This window comes from Cuculus canorus, chromosome 7, assembly GCF_017976375.1.
Source record: "Cuculus canorus isolate bCucCan1 chromosome 7, bCucCan1.pri, whole genome shotgun sequence".
NCBI classification, from domain to species: Eukaryota; Metazoa; Chordata; class Aves; order Cuculiformes; family Cuculidae; genus Cuculus; species Cuculus canorus.
Window position 1 is genome coordinate 19942568 of NC_071407.1, and position 23561 is coordinate 19966128.

General features: G+C 42.6%; 2 protein-coding genes across 8 annotated transcripts in view; both read left to right on the plus strand.

Moving 5' to 3' along the window:
- Positions 1-10689, plus strand: part of MARCHF8 (membrane associated ring-CH-type finger 8) — a 96141-nt gene extending 85452 nt beyond the window's left edge. For all 7 annotated transcript variants that reach the window (XM_054071537.1, XM_054071541.1, XM_054071540.1 and 4 more), the window contains 3 exons: positions 24-204; positions 3169-3316; positions 5753-10689. In XM_054071537.1, coding sequence (XP_053927512.1) covers positions 24-204; positions 3169-3316; positions 5753-6057 — 634 coding nt within the window. In that variant the 3' untranslated portion in view covers positions 6058-10689. The remainder of the gene's footprint in view (positions 1-23; positions 205-3168; positions 3317-5752) is intronic.
- A 7973-nt stretch (positions 10690-18662) lies between these two features.
- ALOX5 (arachidonate 5-lipoxygenase) overlaps positions 18663-23561 on the plus strand; it is a 30597-nt gene continuing 25698 nt past the window's right edge. The window contains exon 1 of the mRNA XM_009570785.2: positions 18663-18858. Within this exon, the coding sequence (XP_009569080.2) occupies positions 18709-18858 (150 nt within the window). The 5' untranslated portion in view covers positions 18663-18708. The remainder of the gene's footprint in view (positions 18859-23561) is intronic.

Below are 23561 nucleotides of genomic sequence, written 5' to 3' on the forward strand. Positions count from 1 at the left end.
GAGCAACTTTGCTTCTGATTCAGGATATGTCACTGTGAAGGAGATGATGAGAGCCCTTTGATTACCCCCTGTCACTGCACGGGAAGTCTTCATTTTGTGCACCAAGCCTGCCTGCAGCAATGGATCAAAAGCTCAGATACACGATGCTGTGAACTCTGCAAGTATGAGTTCATCATGGAGACAAAACTGAAGCCTTTGCGAAAGGTAGGCACAAGACCTGCTTCCCCAAGGAAATGCTTTGTTAAACACGGGTCTACTCTGAAAAGAGGCTGGCCTGGCCTGTGAGCCTGCAGCAACCCCTGCATGTTTATTGTGTTTTGTGGCTCCTTAGAAAGTCTGGTCAGTTCTGTATAGGTGCAAAAGGATTTAAATTAACACTCAGCCTGGCAAATTCAACATCAGTGGAATCCAGCTCTGAGGGTTAGTTGTCTTAGCCTGGCAGCTCTCTGTGTGTGAATGTACATGCATACACACACACATTTACGTATGTGCATGCAGCAACCTGATATTTTTCTTTACAGTTACATTTTAAAACTGATGCAGAAAGGTATTTGTTCTACAATTACCCACATTTTTTAAAAAAAATAGTTTTGTAATTCTGTTACCTGTTTTAGTTTGCTGCTCTGAGTTCTGGCTTTTAAGTTCTCTTGAGATATGAGGGCTTCAGGTTAAACTTACTTTAAATCACACTTTCTGAGTGTAATTTGGTTAAAATTTGTAGCTTTTTTCCTTTTTAAAGAAGCAAACCTATTTTAGTGTAAGTAAAGTTCACTTATAAATGTGTTTTCATTTTTACCTTTTTTAGAGTATGAATAACTAGATTTTAAGACTTCAAGTTACTAGAACCTGTAAAAAGGTTGTTTTGTAAAAAGGTACCTTTTCTAAATCTGGTGATTTAAAATATGGGTACTTTACTTGTATTGTATTGTATTGTAAGGCAAATTTTGTGCTTGTATCCTCCTTGTTTTCCCACGTCCTCCAGGCTTTCAGTTTCTATTGGTCCTTACCATAAGGATTTGGGGATGGAAGTCACTGGTATTCTTAGCATAGACAAATGTTGCCACATCTACCAAAGTGGAAGAGGTTAATGACAGTAACCTCACACTTAACTAGAATAAATGAGAAACATTACATTCAGTTATGATGAGCCTAAATCATGTAGAGTGGGAAGTCTGGACTGCAGCCATTCAAAAGCTGTGATGAGAAGTTGTCCGATTCCCAAAAGTGACTCTTATCAGAAAATAGAGCAAATTTCAAACACCTCTCTGTGTTTTATGGAGATATACAGTCTGCAGACTGTATAGTTTAACATGTCCAGTTGATAGGATGACCTTTGCTTATGACTGCAGCAAATCATTGCCTTCTAAGAAGTGCAGTGATTTCCTTGGTAGCCCCCTGGCACAGAGTGTAGTACCTCTGGGCTGCAGTGTTGGCTGCCATAGACTGTGTCAATACACAGTCAGTACTTTGCATAGCCCAGCCACAGAGCATTAAAGAAATTACTCTCTAGAGAGTCCACATAAAAAGAGTTGCTGTAGTTGGCAGTTGACTGCTATTTTTTCTGTGCTTGTTCTGTCTGGAGTGTGTGGGGAAAAAGCTGTTGGGCACCTTCAGAAATGAGTCCCTGAGCACTTATACCTCAGTAGATCATGTAGGGGAAAGAGAACAGATGCCAGAAGGCAGGAACAGAGCCGTAAACAGAAGAAGAATGAATTTACTTCTCTAATATATCTAAAGAGTCTTTTAGAAGTTCAGCTGCAGCCAGAAGATGAGCTGCCTCTGTATGTTCAGCTCAGTCTTTATGATATTCTGTCAGTCAGGAGAAAACAGTTTGAAACTGGAACATGAACAGGAGGGGACAAATAACAGGGCTTGTGCTTGTAGGGTAGAAATGGAATTAAACATCTTCAACATCTTGAGGTTGTATGACATCACATCGTATTGATCTGTTCAAACACTAAGTCACTAAGGGGAGAGGATGATAAAAAAACATGTCAAGGTTTAAGTGAAGATGAAGGGAGACAGGAGGGATGCTCTGTTTTAAAATTTGAAATAAAAAATAAAAGACATTAAATCTAAATTTTTTCCTGAATTTTTTTTTCTAACAACACTTCAAAAACCCAGAAATTTGAACTATTTTAATCAGGAAATGCCGCATGCTGTATCATTGGACTAATGCAGCAAGAAAGTACACATTCTAGTTTCCTCTCTGAATTTGGAAATTGCAAAAAAAAAAAATTTCAAAAAAAGTTTCCAGATATCTCGGGTTAAAAAAAAAAAAAAAGGCCTTTTTTTTTTACAATTTCTTACATATTAGAAGCAACTGTAATAATTGTCTAATTTATTCGTGTCTTTCCTAAATGACAGCAACCTGACTTTGTGGTTTCTCTTTGGGCTGTATAAACATTATTGATATAAGCAAGTCTGGGGATTTAATTTGCTGCGTCCTTTCACTTACAGAAACTGTCATTTCAGTTCTATTATATATTCTTAGGGCACATGTATTTAAGTGAAACACTGAAAAATTAGATATGGGCAGTGCTTCAAAAGTAGTGTTAAATATACATGAAAATTGAGTGAAGCCCCCAGAGGTAGGAGGTGAGACCTAAACATCCTTGAGCTGAGAGTTGAACAGCCTTCACTGTGCACCGAGGGACTCAGCGGAGCTCAGGGTGAGATATCTTGCATGCATTGGACAATTGGATCACATAGCATTTTTATTGCAGTGTTTTATTGAATGCCTGCCTGAGCAAGGGTGCCCTTTGCCACTCACAATGCTCAGTGGTGTCTGTGGGTAGCAGCCGTTAAGTGAGGAACACACAAAGGAGCAGTCTTGCCTGTGCTGCACAAGGCCTTGTGTTAGGGTCCCTCTGTGCTGGAGTTGCCCCTGTGTGGGTAAGCAGGGATGACATTGTGCTGAGTCAGCTCCAGATCAGAGCTGAGCACCGGAGGTCCTCTCCGGCTGGCTCCTGTCACAGCAGGGTGAGCTACCAGCCAATGCACACATACTGTGGTGAGAGCAATAATGCTATCTGACTTTTAAAATCCATGTTAGGAGGAAACTGGTCTCCTGCCTGGTTTTTCTTCTTATCAGTGTTCTCTTTTTGTACTCTCTAGTAACTACAATAAGCATCTAATCTCTTGCTCTGCTTCTGGGTTTCTTGCCAGTGGGAGAAGTTGCAGATGACAGCCAGCGAGAGGAGGAAGATCATGTGCTCTGTAACATTCCATATCATTGCCATCACCTGCGTTGTGTGGTCTCTCTATGTCCTGATAGACAGGACTGCTGAGGAGATTAAACAGGGACAGACTACAGGTATGTTACTTTTGCTTATCTTGACACTTATTCTTTTGGAATAATTATTTATTGTGAATGCAGAGAGCATGGGGAGCATGAGTGTGCAGGTAATGCTTATACTTGGACCTAGTCAGCTTTAGCCTGAAGCTGAGTTAGTTTAAAAGCACAGTTCTAAAACGATTTAGTTAAATCAGTGTAAATTCATCTCTGGGTGCTTTTTAAGTCTATTTCAAGTCAATTTAGTTTGCACTTGTGAAATGCATAGATAGGAGAGCTAATCCACTGTAGCCAGACACAAAATTGCACTGCCTTAGCTAATTTAGTTTTGAATTGGAAGACTAACTGAGCACATAAGTGACATCAGCGTTTGTTTACTGCTAAGGATACCTTTTAACTGGGCAAAACCAGAACAGTTTTTAAAAAGAGAAGAATTAAAAGGAACATAAACTCAAATCTTTGAGGTAAATCAGCAGGGTTTTCTTTCTATTCACTCGTCTGTGAGGAGGGGTAAATAAGTTTCCTGTGATGGCCATGTTATAATGGAGAAATTTTTATGAGTCATTGTGCCTGAAGCAGAAGAAATTCAAGTTGGTTCTTAGGACTAGATGAGGTGCACTGCAAAGTGGCCACCACCCCAAGGTGGTGCCTTAACTCCTTGAGCAGTAGGTTTTCATTAGTATGCCACTTGTAAATTTACCAAACTGAAATTTCTTTACTTTGGTATGCTGGGCTGCAAATTTGCAGCTGTCACAGAACTGTTTCTCGGGCAGCTGAACTGTCTCTGAAGGTGGGTATAGAAGAGATGGGGTATCTGCCAATGCTGGGAACCATTAGGAGGCCAGCTGCCCTTGCTCACAGAGCACTACATACCACCTGGACACGCATTTGGGTAATGTTTTGCTGGTGGTGGAAGAACATCATCTGGGGAGGTAGCTGAGCATCAGTAAACCTGCAAATCCATAGAGCTTTACAGTGTCTTCAGAGCAGAATCACACTTTTAACTGAACGGTTTTGCTGCTGTTTGTAATTTGAGACATATTTTGACAATTCATGACTTCATTCAAGAAGCTGTTTTGAATGAAGTCTCTTTCTTTCTGTTCCGTCAGACCTCATCTCTTCTATGCATGCTGAAAATTGTTGGCCTTTCAGCGTAAGGTTTCTATGTGATAATGAAAAGCGTATGCTTTCAAAGATTTATTGTCTCCAGGTTGTTTCAGCCAATAAATATATTAGATGAACGTGGATATGAGAATTAGTGTGACTATTTAGTACTTGTTAAAAATGTTACCTTTACTCCCTTCATTTGGATTCTAAATCTGGGGGTGGTGTAGTGAGCTGAGGGGTGCAGCAGGTGGGGAGGGTCTGCACAGGGGCAAGCATATGCTAACACTGCCTGCAAATGGCATGAGCTCATGTGTGAATCAGAGGTTTGAGTATTAATCATGGGTGCTATTTCATCAGTAGTCACACTACAGTGCCCTTTTTATTTTGGGACTGAAATATTTTCATCCCTCCCACACTCCCATGTATTTCCAAAAGAACACTGCCCTGTAACTTGGTAAATACTTGGGAAGACATGATTTTATTTTCTGAGAAACCTAATAGTGTGTGATTCAGCATGGTTTCATATCCATCTTTTGGTGTCACTTGTCTTTAAAGAAGAGAGAAACAGTGTGGATACAGGACCTATGTAAGCAGATGTATGAAATGAGTAGCCTGTCATTTAGAAGCATTTGATAAAGATGGAGCAAGATTCAATGTCTAGAAGTTCAAGCTAAACAAATTCAGGGAAAGTAATGGTGGCAATTTTTAATACAGTGGGTAAGCTTGCCAGAATGCTTCAGCATCTCCAACACTTGCAGTTTTGCAGCAGATGAGGTGCTCTACTTCAACAACAAGTAACTGGGTCTGATGCAAATAATATTGTCTGGTCTGTCTAATGAGCATGTCAAGATAGATGGTAACACTTGTTCCATTGTGAGTCTTAAGACTGTGACTGCAGGTACTGTGTAATCACAGAGTAGAAGAGACTTCTTAGGTCACTGAGTTGAGTCTCCAGCTATGAAGAGGAAACCATACCACAGAATTCTTTTTGTAATCTGATGCAATTTTCATTTAAAAACAGGAGTAAGAGGACATCAGCGTTACTGGCTGTTGCCTTGACTCTGTTAGTGATTATGCTGCACGAGGGCTCAAACACAGAGGATTAATTGTTTTGTTTTTCCTCTGGTGGGTGAGAATAAATGTGATAATGTGAAGTAGAAGCCTGCATCTGTTTGTCTTGAAAGGGAGCAGGAGAAGGTAAAACAAGAAAAATGGCAAAATAAGAATAATTTGCATGGACCATGCTCTGAAACAGTTTCTTTAATGAATGTTTTTGAGAGAATCAATGTAGTCCAGCCAATGCTGACCTGGCCCTTTTTCTTTCTTCTTTTTTAATTTTCTTTCTGGCAGGGATTTTAGAGTGGCCATTTTGGACTAAGCTGGTGGTTGTGGCTATTGGTTTCACTGGAGGACTTCTGTTCATGTACGTACAATGCAAAGTGTACATACAGCTGTGGAAGAGACTTAAAGCATATAACCGAGTAATATATGTACAAAACTGTCCGGAAACTAGCAAAAAGAATATTTTTGAAAAACCTGCACTAATGGAGCCAAACTTCGAAAGTAAAGAAGTGCTTGGGGTTCACCATTCAGACACAAACTCTTCACATTACACAGAGCCAGAAGACTGTGCTGCAGAAATCCTTCACGTTTGATTGTTCGGTGGGAGGGGTGTTTCCGTATGTCCTTGAAGATTTAAAATATCATTGTTTACTGCAAACTGCTCTACCTTTTTAAAATCGGCTGATTTTAACCTGAGGGCTGGCAGATGAATTTTTTTTACATTTTTTTTTTTTGTTGGAATTTTTTTAAACCCCTTTGGCAAATCTGTCAATGCCATCTCTCAACTTTGTCTCTTGGCTGATCAATGAGCCACAGCATACTGGGTGGAACGAGCGTTGGGTTTGGTATCAAGCAAGCCACTAGTAAACGGTCATCAACTTCATGGAGTCTGTTACTTTAGAAGATGACATTGATTCTGGAATATGTGTAGAGTGGGAATCATTTGTTTGTTCTTTAAGCATGATCACATTGAGGGAAATGAGAGAGCTGGAGTCTAATCTACCGCTAACACTGCCACTAACATTTTGTTTTAGGCAGCGGGTGTTAAATTTTGCTTTACATATTGTGATGAGACTTACAAAGCATATAGCACTTTTAAAAATCTTTATTTTGTAATATGTATGTCAAATGAGAATGAAACTTGAAAGAATATGTCCTTTTTAAAACATTTCTTCTTCTTTACCCCATCTATTCTTCTGGAACATAAGCGTCTCGTCTTATCAAAAAAACCAAAAAAAACCAAAAAAAAATTTAAAAAATTCCAACCTGTGATTTCCAACACATGCCCACATTATTTAACTAAACATAACACTAACATAACATAAACTGTGTTTCCTTAGAGAAACAATTTTTTTCAAAGGACATTGCACTTGTGACTTGTGTTTCGGGAGTAGTGGACATGTACAGTGTTCATTTTCAGTGCGTAATGGTTTCAGTGCTCTATTTTGGGGGTTGGTTGTTGTTTTTGGGTTTTTTTTTTCCCAACTGGTCAGACCATCAACACACCTGCACATATATCCTGATGTAACTTTCATTTCAAACTGTTGGCAAAGGATTTGTGGCTATATTGGTTAAAATGTGAGCTGTTAATGGAAAAAAAGATACTTAGTCAATACAGCTGAAACTGGTTTTCCTTCTCTAGTACTGTGTCATGTGTGAAAAAAACCAAGAATTTGACATCGTCAAAACAGATGCTGAGTTCACAGTTTAGGAAGTAAATATTGCATTAAGTGGATGAATTGAAAAATACCTGCCTGGTTTTAGTCCTGATGTGGTGCATTACAAGGTTAGGGAACAGTTTTGTCTGTGCTTTTGAATTTGAGACTTGCTTTTTAATCAGTCAGCCTCAATGAAAAGAGTGAGACAGCTTTAAAATCTGTTTGCAGGGCATTAGACAGAGTTGCCCAAAGCCTGGGGTGTCTGCTGTTAGTTTGCTTCACCAATCTGTCACTGAATCCCTGTCCAGCTTCAAGCACTCGTTTAACCAAAGTCCCAGTACGACTGGAGCAGAAACAAAGCCCCACAAAACGTCAGCACGCGAGGCCTCTGCATTTGTAGGCTGACTTTCTCTGCCTGAACCCTATCTAAACCTCTGTAAAGTCAAAGATCATCTTCTGGTTTATCTTAGTAGGAGTTGCCTAGAATTCTTAGGTAAAAGTTTCTGTTTATGTGTCAAGATACTGAACTAAATCCACAGTTCTGGTTCAGATTTTGCTTAGTCTTTTTCAAGTAAAACTTTAATTGAGCAAATTCTTTTAATAATAAAAGTAGTTGCTTTAAGACTTCCCAAAGAATAACTGTAGGAGATCGGTGATTTTCCTTTCTTAAAATGTAATATTAATTTATTTCTAAATTTTAAAAGAAGGCAGAGGAGGAGCTATGGTAAGAGAACATACACAAGTGGTTTCTAAGAGCTGTTAAGAGGAAAAACGTGTGTGCATGGTGCCTCTGTGTGGTCTCATGCTTGAAGCTTACTGGCTGTGATCTTCAGGAACAACACAGTACCGTGTTCTTGAGATGTTTTACAATATCCAGACCCCTAGGTGGTGCTGGCAAACCTGTGCTGGCAGGGATTTATGTACGTGTGCTAGGTGTCAGGATGTCCCATGCTTACATGATACGGGCAGACAAACCCTGCATACCCTGCTAGTATCAGGGCAGCAATCTTCATGACATGCACATAGTGTTTGTTGCCTAAACCTGCCATAATATAAAGTGCAATTACTCAGGCCCTTTCCTGAACTGAGTGATCATCTTCTATTATGAGAACCCAGATAATACACTGTCTTGTTTTGTTTTCTTTTTTTTTTTTTTTGAGGAAAGATTTATTAGATAAACTCAGGTGGGTTAAATATCAGGTCTTGCACACCTTCATCATGTTGTTGTGAAGTGCACAAGGTTTACATGTCTGCAAGATGTTCACGTTACAGCTGCAAGATGCACAGAATCCACTGCCGACTGATGCTGTGCATGTTTTCATCTGATCTCTGACCAATAGCTGAAATTAAAATGGACAAGTTCTGGTATGAAACTTGCTTGTACTTCATCCCATGCCTGAGAGGCACTGATGTCTGAGAAATATTCTGACAAGTGCCAGTATGGCACACTAATGTTCTGGTCCTTTTTCAATCACAATCATGTATGATTCATGGTGAAACATTGCAAAATCTCATTCGGTGTTTTGGAAGCTCCATCTGGCACGTGCCAGGTAGTGTTCAATGTATTCAGGATACAGAAGGTTTTTACTGTGCCTCTGTGTATCTTAACTTGGGAAGAAAAGTTACCTCTAGCAAAATCATCTGGGGAAACATATTTGCAGATGAAACTGTTTTACCCAGTGTTACTGCTAATCATTCCATCTCCCAGCAGGGCTTTTCTGAATGAAAATAATTTAAAGTCTAAATATTTCAAGTTTTTATACTGTTTAGGAATGCTCATACCAGGAAGGGCTGCAGAAGAGATCCATCTGTCAGGGGTTTTCAATTATGCTGGTCACACTTCTTGTGCTGGTTCTTGCTTGGTGTTAACAGTGGGCTTCTGGAGCTGCAGTTTTCTGCTTCTGCGTAGTGCCATCATATGGTATGAGAATGCTGAATGGTGCTTTTTCCTTCTTTCTCCTCAAGGAGATACTGTTGACTTGTTTTCAGCTTCCAGCTGTGAGGCACTGATGCTAGCTCAGGTGAGCTCTGTCATTCTTGCCCACATGTCAGTAAGGGGAACCACCAGCCCCCATCAGGTCAGGCTTTCCAATGCTTCCTTCTGGCAGCTCTTGAAATCTGAAACAGGAGTCTGTTTTGTTTTTTTTTTTTTTGTCTTTGTTCCTTGGCCAAAGTTAGTTCGGGTTACTTGGAACTTCTCTGAGACCAGAATTTAAGTAGGAGGAACTATAGGCTTAATGCCACCTACTACGACACTTTCCCTAGATTGCCAGAGTCTTTGCTGATATGTCCTATGACATCGGACCAAATTCCCTTTCTATTGACTTAAATCCTCTCAAAAAAAAAAAAAAAAAAAAAAAAAGTACTGGCTGTGCCAAGGAAATTTCCCTGCTGTGTCATATTTGGTATATCTACCAGGTCATGAACATGCATTGTGTTAGAAATACAAGTGTGTGCTGCAGAAGTTGATGCCATTTAAGAGATTGTGAGACATTAAATACCTATGAATTCTTTGGACTTCATTCAACTGTAGCCCTATATTTGAGTGGTGGTAGTGTTTAAAAATGTTGCCCTGTGTTCTGAAGAGATGACCACACCTCAGGATGGCTTCGTCTGGTTTAACATCATTAAGACTGGATTTGCTTCAGCAGGAGGGTTTCAACAAAGGTTACACTGAGCCTGCTAAGGGTTAGAGAAGTGTTGGGCCTCTGTGCTGCACCTGGGAAATCCTGGGAAGCAATAGTAACTCCCTGTCTTAAGTCCCCTTCTGCCCATTCCCTGTACTGACCAGGGCGTCAGTCCCATTTGTGTCGGTGCTGTAAGGGAGGGGTCTGCTTGGTGTGCTGCTCATCAGAAGCCTCTGAAGTGGTGCATGGATATGGCCACACACAGGAGCTGGTTGCTGCTGCCCCATGTTTAGATGGGTAAGTATCTGTTGCAAAGTGTGACCTGGGTCCCAATTTCTCCTAGCGCTAAATATGTTGAGATACAGATGTCTTGTGCAGTTTGCTGTGGAGATTGTGGCCAGCCATGAAAGGGACGTTGGTGACTCTGTGTTGGGTCCCTCTCAAATGTGGACAAAACAGGGCAAATACAAAAGCAAGGATATTGCTGGCTGGATTTTCACAGTGTTATATTAGATATGCAAAGAAAACTTCTAAATGAGACCTTCTGTTTGTGAGTATTTTTTAGTTTTGGGATATTGCAGTGTCCGTATATTCCAATGAAGTACTGAAAGCACTTGGCTTTGTATAGAAGATAACTGATTAAAAATCACAGCTGAACCTGTATTTAGGTAAAAGATTTGTAGATAGATAATTGTATAATGTTAAACAACTTTACACTGGCATGTGTTGTATAGTTTATACAAGACACTTCACACTTCTGCAGAATTTTTTTAGATAGTAAATTTTTAGCAACTTAAATGTATGGTTTTGTATCTTTCATGTATGTTTGTTTTCTCAGTATTACCACTTGCAGAATTATTTTTAGTTTCTTAAACTGTAATTGATCATTTGTGTGCGATACACAGGGTTATTGACTGCAGCAATAAAGTGTTTCTATAAAAAAAAACAGAACAAGAGAAAACCATTACAGTATCCATTTTGTTTGAAAAAGCATTAGAGGTCCATGCGAAACTGAGCTCTCCAGTAGTAAGATGATCAAAGTGAGTCACTTTCACTGGAGTAAACATGGAACTTGATGGCTCTCCAGTGTAGCAGGCCAACACAGAGTAGCATCCCATGATAATTTGATGTGAAAATTATTTGTAGTGATAAAGGGATAGTTAACCATCCAAATAAGTGGGCAACCCCTTCGATGCAGTGAGAAGATGACTGTGCAGGTGCTTTGGGTTCAGATGCAGGAATTGAGGAGTTTTCTAGCCATGCAGGAAATGGGGAGAAAGGATTCCTGTGGGCCTTAAAATCTGGAGCTTCTGGAATTTGCACTGAGCATTGCTATGAATGCTTCATGTCTGAAGTCAGTGTTTTCATGCATTGGTTTCTATGCAGAGGTGCAGAGCAGATGTTTATTACTACGATTCTCCTTTAAGAAGAATAATGAATTTATGTGAGTGTGGAATGGTGGATGGCTGCATTTATCCTTCATTGCTGATGGCATGAGCATGATTGAAGTGCTGCGTGTGCTTTCATGCCAGCGCCAAGCCTCATAACAGGAAACCTTCAGTAGTTTCTCTTGAGTAGGTTTCTAGCATCAGTAGATCAAAGAAAACAGCAGTTTGTGCTGCTGTGAGAAGGTTAATAACAAAAGCAAATAAGATCTGGAAAGTGATGTCTGTAACAGACACAAGGGGGCTCAAAGAAACTTCTAATTTATATTTGTTTCTGAGGAGTGATGAGTTTTTCATCTTCAGGTAAGAAAGGGGAGGAAATCTTAATGCTGCAACCCTAAAGAGGTGTCTCACATGAAAAAAAGAGGTTCTGTCCTATATGACTTTGTGAAGCAAGTCTGGTTGTAGTAAATGAACTTGCACAAAGTTTGCAGACTCATCAGCAAGACCCCTATAGAAAAATACCCTGTTGGAGAGGTGGTAAGATAATTTCCAGGGCCTGCTGTTTGACTGACAGTCTCTGGGATTAAAAGCTGATAAATAGTTTAACGAACAGCGCCTATGGAGCCATCTGGTTGGGGTGAAAAAGTACTCCTCATCTTGGGTTCAGGCACCTTGATTTAATTATAAAGTAACTTCTTCCCTCTTGTAAATCTCATTTTCAACTGAAAGACTATTACTGTCACCATGTGAAGTGTGTCCGTCTCCACGGTGGAGCAGAGCTCAGTGCACATGGCACAGCTGTGACTCCAGGAACAGTATTTTTCAACTGGTCCCCAGGAACCAGAGATGTCTGGTGAGTAGTTTCTGGTCCTTCTCCAACCCCCTCTTCCCTCATTCACCCTGCAGACCACTCTTTTGTCACCCACCTCCTCCATTTCAGATTTCACTATCCCCAGCCTGTTCACCGCTGTCATGGTGCGTTTTTCCTTTTCCATTCATTCTGTAATACTTGTGGAACCCAAATTTCCTTCCCCTTTCACCACTGTAATTATATTGCAGTTACTCATCTTGCCTCTGGGCAAGGCTGAACAGAGTGTGTTGTGCTAGGAGGAATCAAAGTATAATTGGCATGTGATTCGTCAGAATGACTGTGGAAGTACTCAAAAGTGACACTGTGTAAAGCTCAGTGGCCACCTGCCATCCCAGTTTTTCCTGTATATCCTCTAAGCTCCTGTCTCTGATGTGTAGAATGCCTTCTGACCTTTTTGATTTGTATTATGTTACCACAATACAGATAGTCAGAAGAAGAGGGTGCTTTTTCCCAGTCTTGACATGGATGGGTGACATCAGACAATCAGGCAATAATATCTCATTATAGAATAAGAACCAGACAGAGGGAAAATTCATTCATCTTGGCTAAACAGAGTGAGGGGAATATAATTCAGAAAGAGGGATTTTTCTAAAAAATCAAAAATCATTAGAGCCCTGGGTAAAGGAAAGAGAGAGCAAGTTCAGTGCATTACGCAGGGTTGAATAGTTGGAAATGTAAAATTGCTCAGACAGGGTCAAGTGATGGTAAACTTTAAGAATACTCTTTTAAAGTGTGTTCTAGGGAAAGGGCAAGATTGGTGGCTGAGAAACTGAAAGCTGAAAAACAGAGACCTTGCCTGAGAGCGTTAAGGAGCTGAAATTGTCCCAAAGGCTTTATTTAACATTAGAGGGTGGTTTGAAATAACTAAGTAAAACAACCAGAATTCTGCACAGAGCAGAGAAAGGAGCTTGCCACTGTATTCATTAAATCCATAAGCTTCAAGGAATCAGACTTACAATTCCTAACAGTTTATGACTTCACTAAAATTAACCTCCGAGTCATTTTTGGCAGCCCCTTGCTGTGCTGAGTTGCTGTGATGCTCTCTGTCTCAAAGGCCGCCTGCAAAGAAAGCAGGCCAACCAAGCTTAGGAGAATTCATCACTGTTGGAGCCATAGTGTCTGGTGCTAGGAATGGCAGGTTTCTTTGTCAAGGGAAACAGTTATCCTTGTAGCTGGGAGAGAATAGAAATGTCTCAAGCTGATGGCTCAGTCCAACTGAGAAAGTACAGCTGTCTTAGAGAGCGTTTGCAGTATTTCACATGTGCTCTACTCCTGAGCATCCTAAATTAACACACAAAGTACCATTGTTCTCTTCCTATAGCTAAACTGAGGTCTGTCTGGAGTCCAGCTTGCCACTTGTCTTGCTCTCATGCTTAACTTCTTGCTTTTCAAAGTAGTGCTTTAAAAGAGGACTGAATCCGCCCATGGGGTTAGCTAAGTGCGTGTTTCTCATGCCAGCAAGATGATTATTTATTTTCCTGAAATTGAGCTTTTGGGACCATGCTACATTCATGTCCACACCTAAGCAGCTGAGGCACTCCAGAGACATCAGATAGAAATTAAATCAAAACATTGAGCAGCTTTCTTGCAGCCCTGGACCAAATTAATCTGTGGTAGAAGTTAAAGGTTTCAGGGGTGTTCAAAGACTTTCAAAGAAGTTTCAGGGATGAATTTGGACCTGCCTGACATCATATTAGAACTAATATTGCATGAGCCACTATCAGGACTCCACTAAGCCCCACTGCTGGGGCTTAGGACTTTTGCACCTGTCTTCAGTTTCCCACCACTATTCTAGTTTTTCAGTTCTCAAACATACGCAGTACCAAATGATACCAAAAGACCTAGCCTCTAATGCAGCTATATTTCTGGAGCTTGAATTGTCCGTGGCTTACCTGTTGCATGTGTCTGCTCTCCCCTCCTCAGTGTTACCTGCACAGCCTCCCAGCGCTGATTTGGGAGGGAGGAGGCCTGAAAGCAGATTGCCTTTTCTTGGTCTTTTATTCTCTCTTCTTGCAAAGAGCCAGAGTAGCACAGCTACATCAACAAAGGCAGAGAGAGGCTCGCACATGATGATCCCTTGCACAAGACATATATTGTAATAAATATTGATATAGTAGCTTCAATAGGGGTTTGTGAGAGATTCAGATAGTGTGGAATTGCCACCACCTGGGTGGCAGAGCAAAGACACTCTGCTGAGTTTTGCAATCCTAGATGTAATTTTTGGACCCTCTGAGCTGGGACAGAGGCAAGTCTATGAGCAAGGAGTTTGTTCTTGCCATTCTGGTGGAGCAATATACAATTAGCATGCATATGGTCTCAGCTATTAAGCCTATGCCCCTTAGATTATTTACATAGCTTAGAAAGTTCTGTAGGCTCTACTGATCCCTTCCATCATTTGTTAATTACAATGTTGTGTCATTCCTCCTCACTCCCAGTCCTTTATTAGCGTATTTCAAGAGAGCCATCTGCCGACCCAAATTGCCTGTAGCCTCAGGAGGGCTCTAAGATGTGTGACATCTTCACAGGACAACCTTGTTTTTCACTGGCATTGCAAGTAGATAGAGGGACAGCAGCTCACTTCCTCTGTGAATTTCCATGTAGTAAATCCAAATTATGCTTAGAAGAATGAGAGCTGTGAATAACAGGCAGCAAAATCCGTGGCAGACTGGACGGGGCTGCCCGGCTTTGCCCGCCGGCGCGGGGAGCGGCCCTGGGCGGCAGCCGCGGCTGGGCACGAAGGCGGGTGTTGACGGAGCGGAGATCAGTTACCCTGACACGCTTTGCATTTTCACACTGGGAAAGGAGATAATGCTGCACTGCGATAACAGCATCCCTGGCTTAAGATAGAATGCAAAATAGAAAACAGTTTTTTCCTTCTATTTCTCACACTCGCAAAGGAGGTGCCCTTCCCCCTGCTGACAGCCCCCCCCGCGGGGGCGGTGCGGAGCGGTGCGGGGCCCGGCAGGGGGCGCTGCGCTCTCACTGCTCCCTCCTGGGCGGTTTCCCACGATCCCAGAGCGCATCTCATTCCCGAGGCAACTGCGAACCTGCCCGTTCCCAGCGTGGAGCGTAGCGGGGACTGTGATCCTTTGGAGGTGTAGAGGGAGCTGGGGATGCTAGGGTCCATCCCTTGCTGGCCCAACGGTGCTGTGGGAGCCTGGAGAAGGGATGCAGGCTGGCAGCTTCGCCAGGGAGCCTCTGGTCCCAGAGTGTCCCACAGGCTGCGTGTCCCTTGGCCTCCATGCCCTCCACCATCTTAGCCAAGGGTTTGATCGCCTGCTTTAAAACGCACCTTCTGGAAGAGCGAGCAGAAGTGATGAGGGTGTCTGTGTGCCTCAAGTGAGTTGGTGGTTTCAGAAAGGAAGACAGAGACCTGAGAGAGGGAAGGTCTTCCTCAACCTGAGTTGTTCAGCCCCCTCTCTGCACGTCCAGATGTGCCACGCGTAGGGTGCAGCAGCATCTTCCCTTTGCAGCTGAGCCACCGTGCCAACAGGGCTCTGGGGTGGCCCTGGGAGAGCAGGGGAAACACTGCAGGGTGAGTCTGTGTCTCATCTCATCGTCTAATCTTTAGAACATGCACTTTGGATCCAGCTATGGCATCCTACTGCTATTTCCAAGAGCGATTTCCATGTCTGACATGAAGCACCCACCTGATACAACACAGAAGAGAATCACACTGGGGTCTCATAGAGTGTGGGTCTCCTCAGGGCTGAAATAATGTAGTCTCCTGATAAAATGGCTGAGTTTGTGTTTTTTTAACGGTTCTGCCATTTCATTTGGCAGGATTTTGATGCAACATTTGAAATTCTATAAGCAGTAAGTATTATCAACAAATCATTCATGGTAGAAATCATGATAAAAGTGAGAGGTGCTGAAGGAACAGACTAAACAGAGACCTAGCTGAAGGAGCGTGACAAGTACATTCCTACAAATTCAGTGTACGAGCTGAGCTTATCTGGTATTTTCTTTAATGATTTTTCAAGAGAAGTTGTAACGCTGTAGCGAGACTCACCAGCCACACCTCTGTACAGAAGAGACCCAAACCGCCTGGAAACAGAACTGATGACCCAGGAGGATGCAACAACGTTCAATGAACGCCACTATGCGCCATGTTTGCAGCAAAAATGAAAGTGCCTGGAAGGTGGCTTTGTAGCTGACAAAAGCTGTTTCTGAAGCTCTTGACGTGTGAAAAGCTTTTTAGATAAGTCTTTCAATGTAGGCTGTGAACCTAAATTTAGAAATTTTAGGTCTGATAGCACTCATGCAAAAATGAAACTGATGAATGATTTCTTTGAAATCTTATGCAGAGGAAAAATGAAGAAGAAGAAGGAAGAACTTAATGTTGCACTTTTGTAAGGTAACACTGATAATCAAAGGGATTGTGGTGCAGCAGGCAGGATTTATTGATGGTTAAATCTCAGGAAGAACCATCAAATCTCTGGGCTGGGATTCTGCAGCTGCCTTGGCTGTGCCAGGTGACAGCTGCCTATCTTACACTTCTGGGTGTTATTTAAAAAGTAGCAGCAGACTAGAAATTCATCCTGAACAATTCAGTAGAGCCAAGGCAGGCACAGTGAATTTTTTATATGCCTGTATGTAAATACATACCCCGAATGTGGGAGAGACTTAAAATCTGAGTCACAGTATAGGAAATGAGCCTCTATTTGTACAGAAGAGATACAGGACTTCTCTGAGTAAGTATAGCCCAGTAGCAACGTGCTTCTGTGAAAGAAGAACAGGAAGCTTTCCAGGGAACTGTGGGCTTTCCTCATTGCTGTTTGGCCACCGCTGGTCATGGTTTGCAAGACAAGCCTCAACACATCCTGAGCGGCTGCAATTTTAGCAGCTGAAGCAGAGGATCTGTAAGCACATCTTGGTAGTGTTGTCCAGCAGCCACGCTGGAGTGAGGCACAAGGCATTTGCAACTGGGCTGGCACGAGCCAGCAATAGCTTCCAACTGTTGATTTCAATTGCTCTTTGTATTTGAAGGTTGGTGACGGATAATGCCCACCCAGCTTCATATGTGAAGAGACAGGCTACGTGTAGAGAGTGTGTCAGACTGAAAGTACCGCCAAAATACGACTGAGTTAGTGTATGAAATGATGTGAGTACAGCACCTGAGGTGCCAGTGTACCACGAGAAAAGCACTTCTGAGGTTGTTTTAATTTAGCTTGTTTTGTGAAACTGTTACTAGAAATTCATATGAGCACAGAGTCCAACCAGGTGAACTGCCCGAGAGCAAGGAAGCGAGGAGCTTGGACTGATCACAGAGCAATTATGGAAGGATGCTGGGATCTGCGAAAACCCAGCCAGACTCCTTTTGCGCAGCATCAGGCAGCAGTGTGAAGGAAGATTGTTAGTGAGGTAACAGGAGTAAGAAGGTGTGCTATTTGGTTGCCTGAGGAAAACGCAGGAGAACAGCATTAGTGGTCTTCATGCCTAAGTGCCAAGTGTGCAGTGTCACTGCTATGGGGTTGTTTTCTCTGGGGTGAGTTGGACTGTGGAAGAAGCACTGACAGCTCTTCTGCTGTCTTAATGATAACATCTTAATGACAGCAGGTATTTGATGCTTGGTGCGCTCAGGGTGGGACTGTGAAATTGTGGGATTTCTAGAGTTCTTAGTGGAAATGAAGGTATGGTTCTGTATGTACAGCTCTGATGTGTAGATATGCTGGCGGTTAGTGTTAACACACAGACAATAGGGGATTTGACAGGCTTAGGGGAATGAAGGAAATAAAGCATGCCAGCGACAGGGCAAATGGTGGTCTAGACCTGAGAAAACAGTGATTTATATATGGATTTGCAGATTGGTGTATATGATGAAAGTGCACTATGGTGTGAATATAAGACAAGTAGAACTGGACGATAAAGAAAACAAGATATTTGCAGTGTACGTGGAAGGGCAGGTAGCGGTAGTGTGTTGAGTCAGTGTAGGGTTTGGACACAGAAGAATGTGTATACCTGCAAACTGGAGTGATCAAGAGATGAGGTTACAGCTGAGGATTTTGAGGGCGCATGAATGAAATCTGGGAAGTGTAGAGGTGGGGAGGCACACTGAGAGGGTGAGCTGTGCATAGGTGTGCCTAGTAGGAGGGGGATTGCTCTGTAGAGCAGCATGGTGCTTGCTGAGACCTCTGAGCGCTGTGTTGGATTGTGCAACAGCAGTCGAAGGTTATGAAGAGCCCGTGCAGGGCTGTGTAAAGCGTGCTGTTGTGGAGCTGGTGCGGTGTGGGAGGGCAGGTGAACTGTGAGAGCTGTGGGTAGGGTGTTTGACAGGGTTGCAGTACAGAGGGGCAGGGCAGCTATGCCAGGACAGGGATGCAGTGTGGGTAACTGTGCTGGGACAGGGGTGCAGTGCGGGTAGCTGTGCTGGGACGGGGCTGCAGTTTGGGATAGCTGCGTGGGGACAGTGGTGCAGTGCAGGGTAGCCGTGCTGGAACGGGGTGCAGTGTGGAGAGCAGACAGCTGAGCAGCACAGGCTGCCTGGGGGTGTAGGGGCAGGTGTGTGGGGTACAGGGTAGGTGTGTGGGGTACAGGGGTAGGTGTGCGGGGTACAGGGCAGTGTGCGGGGTACAGGGGAAGGGGCGGGCAGGGCCGATCCGCGCGGTGCTGTGGCGAGGGAGGAGGAGGCGGTGCTGGGCAGGGTCGGGGCTGGGGTGGTTTCGCGGCTCAGCAGAGCTTGAGTCTCACCGCTGGGACGATGCCGTCGTACACCGTCACCGTGGCCACGGGCAGCCAGTGGTTCGCGGGCACCGACGACTACGTGTACCTGAGCCTGGAGGGCACGGAGGGCTGCAGCGAGAGGCACCTCCTGGACAAACCCTTCTACAACGACTTCGAGCGCGGCGCGGTGAGTCTGGGCGGGGGCTGCGCTGAGCGGGCGGCTCGGCATCCCCTCGGCATCTCCCCCGCATCCCCTCCGCATCCCCTCGGCTCCGCACGGCCGGGGGTACCGGAGCCCCCCGGGGCTCCCCGCCGTCTCCCTGAGCCCCGAGGGGCTGCGGCAGGGCTGTGCTTTTGTAAAACCCAGTGTTCCAGTGGCCCGGAGCGGGACCGAGGTGCCTGCTGCCATCCCGCCGTTCGCACCCGTGCCCCGGGGCTTCGCCCTGGCTGCGGTGGGTCAGCGTGGGGAGAGGCGGGGCCCTGTCCTGCTGCCTCACAGTGGGATTTCAGACTTCCTCATATTTTCTTTACTAATATTAAAAAATAATTACTTGTTTCCTCTTAATAATAGGACTTACTAGTAATCAGAGCCCGATATCTCCAAGGAATTAAACGAAGAGATAAGAAATTCCAGTGGAAATTCCAATGCCTGCCAAAGGAAATGTCTAGGGCAACTTAAATAAAGCTGGAAAGCAGCATGAAAGTGCAAATGTGAGAATGAATTTGGGGCTGAGCTATCAGCTATGCTATCCTTTCTAACCCTGATTTCTGTCATGGATTGTGCCCTGTGCTCTCTGTGGTCTTATCATGGTATCCTGGCTATTCATCTGTAATCACACTCTGAGCATTGTTTTAGAATAGCATTTATTTATGTGCTTGTTGCCTACTGTGAAGAATAACAGACTCAAGTAATTTTTTTCCCCTGCCCCAAATATTTATTTTATTTGGGAATCTAACGCACAGTGTCCAAAAGACCTTGGAGGGATGGCTGGGATGGAGATCCTGGTAGTACTCTGAGCACCTGATTGAATTGGATCCTTTTGCAGAGAGAAAATGCCATCATGTGAGCGTTAAGTGTATGCTCAGCAGGCACTCTTGAACTGTTATGGAACCAGGTCAAGCAGGAGCTGGGGTACCTGTGGGCAGTGGGCCCCTCTGGGTGAGGAAGCAATGGATGGATGTTTGTGGATATTGGTAGCACTAAAGCAGAAGCTGTGTGCACCCTAAAGGTGTACTTACATCTCTTGGGGAAGATGGCTTTTAGGCACACCTTCACCTGGGTCCTAATATTTTATATAAAATGCATTGTTATAAGTAAGCTTTCTGAGGCAGGGACTGTCCTGTTTGGGTTTGTTTTTTTTTTGTTTTGTTTTTGGTCAAACTAGTTTCTAAGTGCAAAGATTCTTGACTAAATCCAGATAAGGATTTTTTTCTCCTAACCAAATTAATTATTTGTGTTGATTGTTGTGTGTTTGATAGTACAAATATGCAGGTTTTGCAGGACATGTTTATTGTGGAGAATGAGAATAACTTTGTATTCCATAAAGTGTCTGGCTGGTTGGACACTTGCAGTATGGTGGAGCTACATTTTGGTTTTGAGGATATTTTCTTGGGGACTGCAGTGTGTTTCTCCAGGCACTTGCTTGGGTAACATTGTGCCTAAAATGTGAGTCTTACTAATGCATTGTGCTAATGAAGAAGGAAAGAAAAGAAAAATACCAATAGAGAACAAAAAAAAAACCCCAAGCACCTGAAACTAGCCAAAAGTTTTTCAGGTTTGTTGGTTTGTAAAATGTAGCAACTGGTTTCACAATTCTGCCTCTAGTGTTTCTTTCAATAGCATCTCTATAATTTTCTTCTTCTGCAAAGCAATTCAATTGTGAACACATTTGAGAAAAAAACCCACTTTTTCAGTGAATGACCACAATTTTACAGTAAGGCTTTGTCTACTTCCCAGTTTCTTTTCTAAATGTTGGACGAGGCCCAATAGTTCCATTGTACTGGAAATGTCTTCATTGGAATTAATGCAAATTGTGCGTATTACTAGATATGAATTAGGGCTTGGGCTAATCCTGAGTAGGAGATTTACATGCCAGATGTTGATTGAGGGAAAGGGATGTGGATAAACCTGAAAGGATTTGCACAATCGTAGCTCAGTTGTAGTTTTTATCTGACTTACTCCAAGTACTGGACACAGGTGATGTAGAAAGCTTTTCTTTACTCAGTGTCTTTTGAGTAAGTTCCTGTCGGTGCCAAGTGATTTCAAAGCAAGTGTTATGGTGTCAGTTCTCTGCTTTCTTCCTGTTACCCCTTCATCTGCATTCTCCTTTAGTTGAAAGAAGCACACTCACAAGTATTTCCAGAAGGGAAATGCAGTTCTTTCAACTTAGAGCTTTGTGCTTATAGAAAGTTGTCTGTGTTGCCTTTTTTTGCAATATCAGGCTAGTCAGTAGGAGTCTCTCCTCAAAAAGAAAAAGCTTAGGTTTTGTGTGAGATTAAATTCTTTGAACAGTATGCTACAGGAATTTGGACAGTGCAATAGTCTGCATTAATACTGTTCTCTCACTCTGAACTCAAACTGTGTAAAAACTCCTAGCACCTCTAGCTCACCATGTAGCCAGCAGGGATGTCATGTATTTACAAGGAGACCTCATACAACAAGTGCCGTAGAAATCCAGAGCAACCAACTCTCAATTCTTGCCTGGATCTTGTACTGTCTTCGTAACGTGACACAGCTTTACTGCATTAGCAGATTTGTCATCTCAGGTGAGCCCATGGCATCGCAAATCTGGAGGCAGCAAAAGCTGGGTGAGACATCAGGACAGAACCCTGACGTTCGGAAGTGCCATTAAAATGTGATGGTCATAAAAAGATTGGAAACCCTCAGGAACATTTAGGCTAATTGAATGTCCTTTTTGCATTACATCAATGGTGATTTGTGCAACTATCTTCAGGCTCTTGTACTATTAGTAAAGAGATTGTTACCAGAGGAATGAGTTTCTTCCAAAGACTGGCTGTTCATGTGACATTTCTCTCAACTCTTTGGATCTCATTCACATTGCTCTTTTCCTGTAATGCTGGGGGGGTGGGTGGGGCTGGGTGCATGTGTGTGCAGGTGTGTGAGGGAGTGTGTGTGTAGCTGTGACATAAGAACTGTAGAAATATGTATGTGTAAATGACATTTTTTAAAAAATGAATTTGTTAGCTGAACCTTCAAAGAAGAATTTTAAAAAAGAAGGATATTTAGGTGTATTGGGCAACAAGAAGTTGAAAAGAAAATAAGACTAATTTCAGACTTTCTCTGCCATATCTGTCACTTGACAGCAATGGGTTTTCGTGAGGACTTGAGCTAAAAATAATGCAGTATGTTTCCCTAATCCAGACAGTTTTTTTGGTCATGTTATTCTTCCTCTGTACATAACTAGCCCTGGAACTGGAAACAAGTGAGAAGATGAAGCATAAAAGCCCTAAGCAGCTGAATATAAAATGAAGTTGATCTAGATGCAGTGTGTCATTTGCGTCTATAGGTTATTGCATTAGTCATTACATGTATACATTCCCTTTATAGTGATGAACACAAATGGGTAATAATTCACATAGGTTTGTGGATTTGTTTGGGCTGTGTCTCTGCAAGGTGGCTGCTTCCAGCTCCTGATTGCCAAATGCAACAAGATCATGGTAAAACTGAAAGAGAGAATTCATTTTATGTTTTAATTGCATGAAGAAGTACACAAGCAGGAAGTGGCTGTGAGATACATGGTGTGACAGTCTGTGGTGAGGGAGTCTTCTGCAAAGTGCCGTCTGGTCCTGGAAAGACATACGAAATTGCAGAAGTACTGACTCAGTGTGAAACCTGAGCCTGTTAAAAGAGTTTATTGATGCTGTTTTTATTGAGAAAACCAGGAGTTGCAAGGAAATGAATACTAAACAGAAATGGTGCAAGAGCTGCCTATTTCTATAAAGAATATTTGAAAAATGGGAAACAATCTGGGTATATTATCCACATTTCTATCATTCATCCAGAATTCTTTGTACTGATTGACAAGAGTGAAGCCAAGAATATTGAATGTGGGTTGATAAGCTAAGATCAGTGTGGTGTTATAAGCAGCATTGTGGGAGGGAGGAATCTCCATTCACTTAGCACAGAAGCACAGGGGTATGTCCTGAAGTCACTGACTGTTATAGTTTGGGCTCAAGGCACTGTTAATGAGATTTCTAAGAAAAACTGCTAAACAATCTTCAGTCTCCACAGGTGGTTCAAAATCATGAATCTATAAGGGAATTAATTTACCTTTACACTCTATCATTTTAGCTGTTTGGAGGTAGTGTGGAGGAGTGAAGCAGTTAAAGTGTCAGCAACCTAAACTTTCAAAAATTGTTTGAAATTAATATGTTTATTGACTCTACAGAAAAAAATTATTTCTTTTCTGCTATGAAGATGGAAAGAAAAGTGGCAAATATCATTGTAATGTTTTGGTTGAAATATCAGCTCTGTGATTTTTGTCTCTCAGCTCGCATCCTAGCAGACAGATGCTGTCATCCAAAGCTTGCCAAGCACCACTATACTATTTCTGAAGTAGTTTATTACCACTTGGCGTGTGTGGGTGTGATATTAACATAAACATTGCAAATTTTTACTTAAGACACAATGGGCTTCCTTTTGAAAAGAAACAGTTCATTTTCTTTTGCTTTAGTAGGTGCTCAGGCTAAGATTAGTCTGTTAAGTCTCAGCAAATGAAAATAAGGCCTGTCCCTGCCCGTTTTAAATATTTGAGTCTAAAGTTAAATTAGGCTACATAGTAGAAGAGATTTCAATATACTTGTTAGCCTTAAACAGCCTTATCTGAGTTGCAGTGTAGCAATCATGGCCTGATAGTTTCAGAGCTGGTT